Raw genomic sequence first — 12357 nt, forward strand, 5'->3', positions numbered from 1 at the left:
AGGTGGTGATATTTTATTTTCAAACATCTTTATTAAATTTACACATGACAAATGCAACCTTACATTTATATAAATGAAAAACATTCAAAATATCACTTTAGTTGCAAACATTTTACATCATAGACACTATTGAAACCACTGCAGTTGTAAACATTATACATCTCTTATAAACCATCCAGTCATTGTCAGTTAAGCACTGTACAGCTCATTTAAATCCTGCCTCTTAAACGTCGTTCCTGCTCTGCATATAGGTGGTAATATTTGAGCAGTAGAGACAAGAGGTAGGAAGACAGGAAGCAAAGAATCAGAAAACCGGATATATAATGTTTAGAAGATATGGCAGTGAGGTAAAGTAGGAAAGACAGAAGAAAAGGAAAGGCGAGATAAAGAAAATGGAAAGTTAACAGCATTACAAGAATAGGATAAGGATGTGAAGTGTCGGTGGTAAAAGGTGGCACAGATGGTATTTAATATAGTATTACCCTACCAACTAAACATTTAACATCCTCTCAACATACCCTCCCAAACAGACGTCCATGTTACATGCGGACAGAACAGGGTTGGGTTGCGCAGCTAGGACTGGTGGTCGTTAGTCTAGTATATACCTCCATCCATCCACAACCCCTTTTCCCATTTTTGTACATGGGGTTTTGGTGTCCTATGAACCTATAAATCCCAGCACTACCAAAAAAATAAGTGATATCCCACTGGAAGGATGGGGTTTGTATCCCACTATTTCCACCTAAAATGTCATGGACGGATGGCATCACTGCTACCAGTGTGAAGAAAAGTTCCTCGCTGACACCTATCTGGTTGATATAGATATCAGTTAGAATTTTTTCAGTGTAAATGGCATTAGCAAGTGTACCATATAAATCAGTCAAGAGTCAATGAATATCTTCAAATAATTAGCTAGTGACACAAAAATTTTGTATTCTTACAGTTCATGTCTTACCTCGGTCAAATGTTTTTAGGTCATCCAGCATACCGTAAATTTGACTGATCTTCTCGCAACCTTCTTGCAGTACAGGGCCTGTACGAAACACAGCAGCATGGTTCTGCATGGTCTGTTATAAAGACAATAATGGATGGGGATAAAATATTTTTAAATTAGATTCCCTTCTCTGTTATAATCCTGTAGATTAAACAAGATTATGAACAATTATAGAGAGATAATTACATGACGTGTGTTTACACTCTCTCCCTCACTAAATTATATTACCCATTTACTACTTCACTATTTTTATCACCTTAACTTGTCGGCTTGTTTCCTCTTAACATTTTTAATACTAGACCATTTCTTAATAACATTATGTAAATAATCCAGTGCATTAAGGTCTACTGACAAGTATAAGTTAAATGTATACAACTGTTATGTCTCTGCATTGTCTGATAAGTGGCAGATATATTTTTTGTAGCTATTCTAACTGTACTATATGCCAAATGCCTGCATCTAATGTTTTCCAAGTGTAATGCGTGCCTAATGTATGTAATTGAATTATCTTACAGTCGGGGAAGTGGCTGAAAAGGGTCCTGTATTAGCCCACTCACCCGGTTAACTAACAAAAATAAATACATAAAAAAACAAATAATACAAGAAAGCAACATCAGTGGTGAGAAACAGATAAATGTGCACCGAAAAACACCTTTTGGTATGAAGACAGAAATACCAAATAAGAGGGATCAACAAGTAATACATACATCTCAGAAATTTTCTTGGCAGAAGAGATAGCCAGGATAAACAGTCTTCCAGGAAAGGTATTAAAAGTCAGCAGGTTTGAAGGGAAGCAAGGCAAAATTCTCCAACAAAGTGCATGCCCTCAGTGGCACAGGATCCCATGGGGGAGGTCTAAATAAGAATGTATTTATTAAATAGGCTTTACGATCCTTTATTGATGACTGAGAAAAAAGGAGATAACCTACAAGAAAACTAGAAATGGCTGTAAGACACATTTGGGTGGAGTAATAACTTGGAATCAAAGCTCTGAAATAGTTTGACAGATGGAAAGGTGGCTAAGAAACAGTACATGCCCTTGTCAATGGTCCAGAAAGAGAAACAGGTGCAGTATGGTTTTTGAGACAGATAAATCATGTGAACCACTCAAGGGAATAAAGGATTAAAAAAAGCAGGAACCAAGTCTATCACAGGCAATAGAATGACTCTGGCCCTGTGCAGGTTGGCATTCTGGATTATCATCATCATAAGATGAAGTGGTGGAAAAACGTGTGGGAGTCCAGGGGGCTGTTTCTAGACCACAGAGCTCTTTGCACATCCCTATGATGGAGGGATGAGGAAGACACAGTTGTTGTACTTAGCATTAGTGGGAGTGGGGAACAAAAATTACAGCAAGGCTTGCCCATTTTCAGAACTCTGAGCCACTAAGTAGAAAGGCCAATCCAGTGGTATTTGTAAATGATGACTGTTTGCTAGATAACTGGATTCAAACTGAACTGCAATCTCTCCCTGAGGGAAGGGTCCTATGAGACTTGGGTGGTAAAGGACTGCCAAAATCTCTTGAATGTCCAAGTAATGCAGATTTGGGGGATATGCAGATGCCCTGAATTGTCTACCCATTACAACTATCCCCCAAACCTAGGGTAGTTGCATCCATGATGATTGCTGCCATGAGAATTGGCATCTGAAATGGAATGTCTCTATTATGAATTTGGAATCCATCCACCAATGAAGATGCTTCTTGTATGCTCTTGACCTTTAACTGTCTACTATAGCATCCCATCCTCCTGTGGAGTCTGGCATGGAAATCTGTTCTTGAGCTTTCTGAAACAGTCAGATATTAGGCAAACAAAAGACAGTATGAGTCAAGGTTAAGAAAGGTACACTGGAACCTCTGGACATGAAAGCCATCTTAATCTGTCTGTTTGGATGGAGTCCCATGAAGACAAGTGAAGGGACAAGATGGCATTTGACTTCTTCCAGTGTGGGACAGCTGACAAGGACCCACAGCTGTGCTGTCTGCCTACGGGTGGAACCACAGATCATCGATGAATGCATGGAACCCTTGGCTTTTGGTTACGCCATCTTAGAAGTTATCCTGGCTACCAAGTTTCCTCCCCGATAGTTGTTAGTTCTTTGACACACCACATCTGGTACTAGACTTTACATGCCTCAGAAAGGGGACAAGCTCAGCGAGTTTGAACTTCACCCCACAACAGTGAGAACCTTATCTCCCTTCTTTCTCCATGTTCCCAAAATGCATCTTCATTTCAGGACCAAATATAAGGTGACCTTGAAAGGGGGTATCCACAAAATTCACCTTCAAGTCCCCAGCAAAGTCCACTAAAGTGCTGTATGCACCAGCACACACAAAGCCAGACTCAGACCATACTTAAAATGCTGTTTACGTGCATGACAAAGCTGGTCACAGTCAAAGCAAATGAGGACTGAGAGAGGGAAAGTTTATCTTTAACAAGCCCAGCCAGTAACTATTCACTGGACTGGTGCAGGTTATCAAAATGTTACATTCAAAATCCATAATGTAAAACAAATACTTTAGCACAAGTGAAAGTAAATGGAAATGTCTCGTATACCTATGCTTCCTTAGTTTGTCCTTAACTCTGGATTCTCTGTCTTGGGATTGGCAGCTAAAGTATGGACAGCTTGAGCCTTCTTCAGGGCTGTTGTTGAGACAACAATATCAGGCTTGGGGTGTTCCTTCAAAGGAAATTAAAACACTCACTTTGAGGCGAAGGAATGCAGTTGTTCTTTTCAGGGATAGTGGACACACTTTACCATGGTTTTCCTGAGCCAGTACAGTGGCAGCTTTCAGAACATCCAGCAGTGAAAATAGCAAAGTGGCAGTGGGCCATCTCCCTCACTGATGCATCTTTACTAAATTTTCTACAATCCTGGGTCCACCAGGAGATAGAAACAAACTTTTTATACAAGGAAGTTATCTATAAAAGATCATTTTATTTTAGCAACGAAAACACTGCTTTAGCTAATAACTGGACATCGAAGTATGAGAGAGGGAATTTCCACATGTGACTATAAAGTTTTAAGCAAGTTGAATGGTCATAGCTTATCTGGTTCCCAGGAGAAAAAAAAATATTCTTACAGACGCAAGAATCAAGGCTACAAAACAAATTAATCTGTGCAGCTGGTCATAATCATGTAAGCTAATGCAGACACTTTCCTAGACCACAAAATCTATATTTTCCAATGAGCCTGTGTCAATATATTCTTAGGGCATCAGACAAATTAGAGGACCTTAGTCTAACGGAGTGAATATCATGCTTGGCACCGTTGTTTAATAAGCTTTTTCTATACTTTAAGTAACATGGTATCCCTCCACAACTAGACAAAGGGTAGGCATTGTAAGTGAAACAGTTACAGATAACTGAATTAAATAAAAATATATTATGTGGAAATGAAGCAGCAGTGCTAAGTAATAGCCAGATATGGTTATGAAGTTATTTGTTCTGTGGAAATTTCAGGTTTTAGTTTAGTCAAGGAAAGGTATAAAGAATTATACCTTACAAGCTTCTGAGTGCATGACTGACTCTTACGTGACTAACAAATTCCAGTTTGCTACATCTGGTCTTGCATCAGCATTTCTTTGAACAACACAACTGTAAAACGTACTATCAGTGTTATTTTTAATATTTCCTGGAACTGAAACTGGTGTTTACTGTAAATAGATATTTAGTATTTTCATGTTCTTTTATTTATTGTTAAATATATTTAAACTTTTCATTGTGGCTGGTCCTTTTTGAAAAATATTTAAAGTTTTGAGAGTATTTGCATACATTTATTTGGTGATAACTTTGGCCACTCCTGAAAGTTTTGCTGTTTGGTCAACATTACCAACTGTATTAATAGTAACTTCACTCAGTATAATTGGATACCCTTTTAAGAGCCTTATAGTAACTGAATAGTGGCAGTGAAAATACCTTAATATAGTCTGGATAGAAGGTGGCATAGCTAGTAAATCTGTGCCAGCCTTTCCCAGGAAGGTGTGTGTGTGTGTGTGTGTGTGTGTGTGTGTGTGTGTGTGTGTGTGTGTGTGTGTGTGTGTGTGTGTGTGTGTGTGTGTGTGTGCTACTTGGAGCAGGGACACAAATAAGAAGTTATGTACCCTACCATAACATTCCATGTTAGTTGTCTTCTTCTTGCCTTCTTTCTTGCTGGATGGGTTCGGAGCCGAACCTCGGCTCCGACTCGGCCAATACTAAAGCTCGAGAGCTAATTCCACCGGCTCAAGGCAACCCTATATCCCACAATGCTAGGTGGTAACTACTCAGATCTCGTTTGATAGCTAAATCAAGCAGTTCTGGTCTCCATAACACGGAGAAAAAAGAACCCACCTCTATATAAACCTGAATGTAAGCTACACAAACATAAAAGGGGGAATAGAGGTGGTAGAACATGTGGGAAGGAAACTCCAAAGGAAGATCCCAAAATTTCTTATCGGTCTGTCCAGGCTAGGGGGAAGGAGGGTGGGACGCAAGAAAGAAGGCGAGAAGAAGACAACTAACATGGAACGTTAAGGTAGGTACATAACTTCTGAAAGTTGTCAATCTCGCCTTCATTCTTGCTGGATGGGGCCACGTCCCTAGCACCTTATTCCGGGTGGCCTATCGGAACAGACTCTTGAGAACAGTGGAACCAAAGCTGGCATGGTTTCTGGAGGCCATATCCAATTTGTAATGTAAAATGAAGGTATGAGGAGAAGCCCAAGTGGCTGCTGCACAAATGTAATCTATAGGCAGCCTGTCCTGAAAAGCTACAGATGTAGCTAATGCCCTAGTTGAATGAGCTCTAGGTCTTGAAGGCAGTTTTTGATGTCTTATTTCATAGATGAAGGTAATTATAGAGGTAAGCTATCTTGAAAGGGACACCTTAATAACTGGAAGGCCCAATTTCCCTTCCGCATAAGACAGGAAAAGTTGATCAGATTTCCTGAACTGTTTAGCCCTGTCTAAATAATATCTAAGTTGGCAGTGAACATCTAGGAAATGTAACTTTTGTTCCGACCTGTTGGAATAGTCAGGGAAAAATACTGGGAGATCAATCGTTTGGTTCAGATTTGTCTCAGAGGAAACTTTAGGCAGGAAGGACGGATTAGTCCGGAGGGACACCCTATCTTTGTGGAAAACTAAGTAAGGAGGACAACTGCACAGAGCATGAAGTTCAGATACCCTTCTAGCTGAAGTTATGGCTACTAGAAAAAGTGTTTTCCATGAGAGCAGCTTAAGAGGGCATGAAGCTGCTGGTTCGAAGGGGGGGGGGGATCAAGGATGCCAGAACCAAATTCAAGTCCCATTGAGGTGGGGGATCTTTGATTGGGGGCTTGAGCAGAAAATACCTCTTAAAAAGGCTTTGCAGAGCTTATGGGACATGATACTGGAGTCTGAGACTCCTACATGAAAATTAGATATAGCAGCTAGTTGTACTCTAATGGTAGATGAAGAAGAGCCTAAATGGAAGAGCCCTGCCAGAAAGTCTAGGATAGACTGGATAGGTGCAGTGAAGGGGTCCATATTCTTTGCTGCTGCCCAGAAGGAAAAACGTTTCCATTTACTATTATAAATCTTCCTGGTAGAAGATTTGTGAGAAGCTATCAGGATGTTCCGGACCAAATGAGAGATTGAGGGAAGCCTGGCTAGGGTAGGAATTGGAGAAACCACGCTGTGAGGTTGAGAGAATGAAGGGAGTGGTGCAGCTGGCCCAACTGGTACGTCAACAGATCTGGCAACGGGTCCAGATGCCAAGGCTGCTCCAATAGGTAATGATGGAGGAACGGAAACCATATCTGTCGAGGCCAGTAAGGGGCAATGAGGATCATTGTAACTCTCAAGGCGATAGCTTTCTGAATTAATTGAGATATCAGTGGAAAAGGGGGAAAAGCATACAGAAGTCCCCGGGGCCAATCGTGGACTAGAGCGTCTCTGGTGGGATGGCCTGGTAACGGGAAGACAGTGAAGAAGTCGTGACACTTGCTGTTTTGGAGAGTAGCAAAAAGATCGCAGCAAGGCTGGCCCCATCTTTGGAAGACTTCTTCCAGCACTGATTTCTTCAGAGACCACTCGTGGGGCATCAGAATGGCCCTGCTCAACTTGTCCGCAATCACGTTGGACTTCCCGGTAATGTGCGTTGCTATCAGAAAACGCTGAGAAGAAATCGCCCACTGCCAAAGTCTGAGTGCCTCTCGACATAAGGGGTAGGATCTGGTTCCGCCCTGTTTGTTGATGTACCACACTACGGACATGTTGTCCATCTGAATTGCAATAGTCCCCGTGGGAAGTGAGTGCTGAAAGGCTTGCAACGCTAAAAGCACTGCTCTCATCTCTAAGACATTTATGTGCAAGTGGCACTCGAAAGGTTGCCACGTGCCCTGGACCCGATCAGGGAGGCTTCCGTTGTCACCGTGGCAACTGGGGGGGGGGGGGACGAAAGGTCTGTCTTGTAGAACTTGAGGTGATGTGATCCACCAAGACAGGTGATTCTTGCATGATTGAGTTATTAATATGATGCGAGACATCGGGAGCTGTTGGAAGGACCATTGAGTAAACAGCATCCATTGAAGGATCCTCATGTGGAAACGAGCTAAGGGGAGAAGGGTGATAGTAGCTGCCATGAGTCCTAATACCTTCAAGACTACCCTGGCTTTGATCTTGTTGCATTGTAGTAGAAGGTAAACTTGTTTGCGGATATCTAACACTCTTTGCTCTGTAAGTCTGGCGGAAAGATTGAGAGCGTCTAAGGTGGCGCGTATAAAGGTAATAGATTGACAAGGCGACAAGGCAGATTTTTCGAAATTTATTGAAATGCCTAGAGCTTGGCAAGTTTGGATGGTGAAGACTCTGGCTAGAAGCAGTTGATGTCTGGTGGTGGCAGTAAGGAGCCAGTCGTCTAAATATGGAAACACTTGGAATCCTTGACGTCTCAAGTGAGCCGCGACCACTGCCATGCATTTGGTAAACACTCAGGGGGCTGTAGTGAGACCAAAGGGCAGGGCTCTGAACTGGTAGTGACTGGCTCCCAGGGCAGGGCTCTGAACTGGTAGTGACTGGCTCCCAGCCTGAAGCGGAGAGACCTCCTGGAGCGTCTGTGCATTTTGATGTGGTAGTACGCATCCTGAAGGTCTATCGAGCACATCCAATTGTCCTGACCCAAGAAGGGTAGAATGGACTGTAGCGTGACCATCCGGAATTTTGTTTTTTTGATATAATTGTTTAACTTGCTGAGATCCAGTATAGGTCTACAGTCCCCTGTTTTTTTTGGTACCAAAAAGAATTTGGAGTAGATTCCGGATCCTTGCTGGTCTGCTGGGACTGATTGGATAGCTCTTTTTGATAGCAGCTTTGATATTTCTAGTGCCGCTTGTTCCCTTAGACTGGGTGGAACGTCTGGAAGGGATCCTTTGGGTTGGGAAGGGGTGTGAATAAAGGGAATTTTGTAACCCTCGGATATGATTGACTGTACCCATTTATCTTGGGTGAGGGAAAGCCAGGCTTTTGGGTACAGTGATAATCTTCCCCCGACTGCCTCCGAAGGCGGACAGCCGGGCAGCTCCTCAGGGATGCTGAAAGGGTTTATCAGAGAAAGTTTCTCTGCTACCCTGGTTTTGCGGACCTCCTCTGCCTCTACAGCGGCGTCTATTGTTACTCCCCCCTCTGCCTCTAGAGGGGAATCTACCTTGTGCATCAGATGAGACTCCCAGAGGCTTGCAGAACCACATTTTTCCTCCCCTCTGACCTTTAGGATAAGGTCTAGAAGGGGTAGAAAAACGGACTCCCACGGCAGAGAGAGTCTTACCTTCCACCTCGCACCTAGTCAATGTATCCTTCACCTGATGACCAAACAATGTTGAGCCATCAAAGGGGGAATTGGTGAAGGACGCCTTGAAAGGGTCTGCAAAATTGCAAAGCCGCATCCAGGCGTGACGTCGTAAAGCTACACCTGTGCCTGCGGCCCTGCTCGCCCCATCAGCAGCGTATGAGATAAGCCGCATGGAGGAGTTAACAATTGAATTCAGGGTTGCCAACTGGGAGTTCATTTTGTCTTGGAACCCCTCAGCTGTTGGATCCTGTATAGCCTCACCCATATCTTTGAGCAAATCTCTCTGGAGACAGGTGAAGTGACACAAATAGTTCAGCGACCGCATTGAGAAGGTCGCTGAGGAAAACATCTGCTTACCGTACCTGTCCATGGTCCTGGACTCCTTATTAGGAGGATGGACAGGTACCGAAGGATCGGCCAACTCCTTCTTAGTGGCTGCGGCCACCACCATGGCATCAACAGAGACACCTTTTGATAGAAAGTCCTTGTCCTTAGGGGCAGTAATAAATTTTGATGGCCTCCTTGGGGTAGGTTCCACTGAATCAGGGGCCGTCCAAGCCTTCCTTGCCACCACTTCTATAAGGGGGTCAAAGGGAGGGGACACCCAGGAGGTGAAAGGGCGAGAGCCAAACGCCTCAAGGTAAACTGACTTGTCCTCTGAAGGGTTAAGGGCGGGCCAGTTCCTCCTCTGTTTCAGGATTTCAAGGATGTCAGCAAAGGAGACATCCTCAGAGGGGGATCGAGGGGAACCTTCAGATTCCTCCAAGTCAGTGTCAGAGGTGATAGACTCAGGGGAGTCAATGTGCTCCCTCTTGCACTGTCTCTTCTGAGGGGGTTCTCCTACCGGATCAGGAGAGACCTCAGAAGAGGAGGAAATTCCCAATGGGGAAACCTGAGGAGCTGGCTCTCTGCGGACTGATACGGATGGGTAGAAATCACCGCAGGCACTGAAGAGGGAGGAGCTGACGGAGCCAACTATGGGGTAGACACTGGGTCTAGCACGCTCTGCATGACCTCGAAGGCGCCCCTATCATGCAAGGCCGGAGGTCCCCACTCCGAGGAGACAAGGACCCCCCCCCGGCACAGACAGGGACGGCTCCGAGGCCGATGGAGCCGAACTCACCAGTGCCGACGCTCAGAGAGGGAGAACGGGGTCGGACAAGGGTCCGATGCCACTCACCCCCTCGGAGCCGACGAGGGAAGCCCAGCACCGAGATCCCTCCAATGAGGAATTCGGAGCAGATGACGGAGCCGAAAGGGAAGGTATCGGCTCCGAAGCACCGACAGCCACGGCTCCGATGAACCCCGGCTCCGAACTCAATGGAGTCGGAGGAGGAATAAAATCAGGGATGGAAATAGCCGCTGACTGTTGAGTAGGGCTATGCAGCATTTGGGCCAGTGCCTCGGACTTGAGAAGTCTACTCACCACCCTTTGTAAATCATGATCGGACAGCCTGGAGGACCGAAAGGAGTGAGACCTATGGCTCCGTTCTAATAGAAGAGGAGATCCCGGCGCCGAATGTATGGAGCCGATGGAAGGGGACCTAGACCTCTTTTTAGCAGGTGGCTCCGATAAGCCTATCGGAGCCGACTGAGTCTTGTCAACGATAGTATGAGACTTGGAAACATCGGCTCCAGCCGGAGCTGATGTCGAAGCCAATCTAATGCTTCCAGGGGACGGCTCAGAAACTGGAGCCGACGGTCTGGAAGTCTTAGTAGGCTTCCCCGACACAGACTGAGTCGGGGGGTCTTCAAGCTTTAACAAGCCATGCAAAATCAATTTATTTTTGCGTTCCTGCAGGACTCTAGGGCTGAATGCATGGCATACAGCACATGAGTCCTGCAGGTGCAAAGGTCCCAGGCAATATACACAAGAAGTGTGACCGTCTGTCAGAGACATTTTCTGACAGCACGAATCACACTTCCTGAAGCCTGAGACCTTGGAGTCTTTAGACATCGTAACTTAGTGTGAAAACACAAGCACAGCACACAAACACACCCTTAAGCAAAAAATAAAAATCCAGTCACGCTGAAGGACTAGGGGAAGGAGAGGGAGAGGGCCAAAGGCCTAAAAGTTAAGAAGGGAATAAAAAGGGATATTAGACACTAGAGGGGGACCCGATTTAAACTACTGAAATACTGCAAATAAAACTATGGTAAAGGGAAAAAAATTAGGGGTTGAAATAGAAGTTTCTAATTAGAAAACTTACTAACCTGCCAGAGCCGGTAGAAGAAGCACCTCGTCAGCTAAGCGGCAAACGAGATCTGAGTAGTTACCGCCTAGCATTTTGGGATATAGGGGAGCCTCGAGCTGGTGGAATTAGCTCTCAAGCTTTAGTATTGGCAGAGTCGGAGCCGAGGTTCGGCTCCGAACCCATCCAGCAAGAAGGAAGGCGAGATTGACAACTTAACATGCACTGGTTTTAGAGAGAGGGTGCTGGAGGACTTGGCTTGGACACTCAGCTGAGGACCTAACCCTACAGTTGTGCCAGTGGGGAGTCTTACTGGGAACCTGGAGGGAGACAGACACACCCAGACCCTGGGCTAAGTGTGTGCCCTGTGGGCTCTTAAGGGAAATAATGCTTGATGCAGAGAGATCTGCATCTGGAAATACTGAGTGTGTATCCATTTTTATTCCAAGTCAACATCCCTCTAAAGTGTCAATGGATTCGGGCTCCTTGATTACTGGCCCACAGTGAGGATGTCACAATGCCCTTCTATCACGGGAAATGCCCCACATGGAAGTCTGGGACAGAAACACTGATCACTAGGCTGATGATTATACTGGCAAGGGCAAAGGGGACTAAGGAAATGTATAAAAAACAATCTCATAAAAAGTCACAAAACTCTACCTGCTGCATAAACACAAATTAGGTTTCAGAAAAATTACAAATGTGGCAGTACATACAAAGCAATTGTGATATTTCGAGCACAGAGTCACACTTTCTCATACCTTCTGCATGTTTAGTCGAAGCTCTGATGTTCTTGTGTTGCCGTTTGCAAATCGCACTCTGTCAAGGTTTGCTACAGATTCCTCTCCAGCATCTGATTTAATTGAAGGAACAGGATCACCTAATAAATTAAAAATAGATGTATGGTAATACTGTGGAAAGTAAAACAAAATCATAATCTCCCACTACTAACCCAATCTAACTGCACAAAATGAGTCATCCAAATTCACCATGACAATGGTAAAACATAGGAGCTAATAATGAATCCAGTCAAATATCCACATAAAAAGCTTCATTAAAAAAATAAACAATCCAGAAGTTCAGTGGTTTCATCGCACTCATTTTCAGACTTCATCAGCACTAATCCTTGTAACAAAACCTCCAATGTTATATAACCAATATATTATTTCTTAAAGGTAAAATACCAGATTTGAAACAGCTAATGTAAAAATTAAAATTTATAATAAAACTTTTAATTTCCAAGAATTTTTATAACTGTAATAGTAAGGGGGGGTCATATATTTAGCTATTTGCTTTTCATCTCTTAAAAAACATATTTGTGAACATCAATATGATATTAAGAGAGGTACTGAGAATAATGCT

General features: G+C 44.0%; 1 protein-coding gene across 2 annotated transcripts in view; it reads right to left on the bottom strand.

Moving 5' to 3' along the window:
- The window catches only part of SDHA (succinate dehydrogenase complex flavoprotein subunit A), an 803000-nt gene that overhangs the window by 295849 nt on the left and 494794 nt on the right, over positions 1-12357 (bottom strand). For both annotated transcript variants that reach the window (XM_044065115.1, XM_044065116.1), the window contains exons 11-12: positions 11757-11875; positions 956-1067 (exon numbers count right to left, since the gene is read on the bottom strand). In XM_044065115.1, the coding sequence (XP_043921050.1) occupies positions 956-1067; positions 11757-11875 (231 nt within the window). The remainder of the gene's footprint in view (positions 1-955; positions 1068-11756; positions 11876-12357) is intronic.

Source organism: Protopterus annectens, chromosome 3.part0 (assembly GCF_019279795.1).
Source record: "Protopterus annectens isolate FY-2018-M chromosome 3.part0, PAN1.0, whole genome shotgun sequence".
NCBI classification, from domain to species: Eukaryota; Metazoa; Chordata; order Ceratodontiformes; family Protopteridae; genus Protopterus; species Protopterus annectens.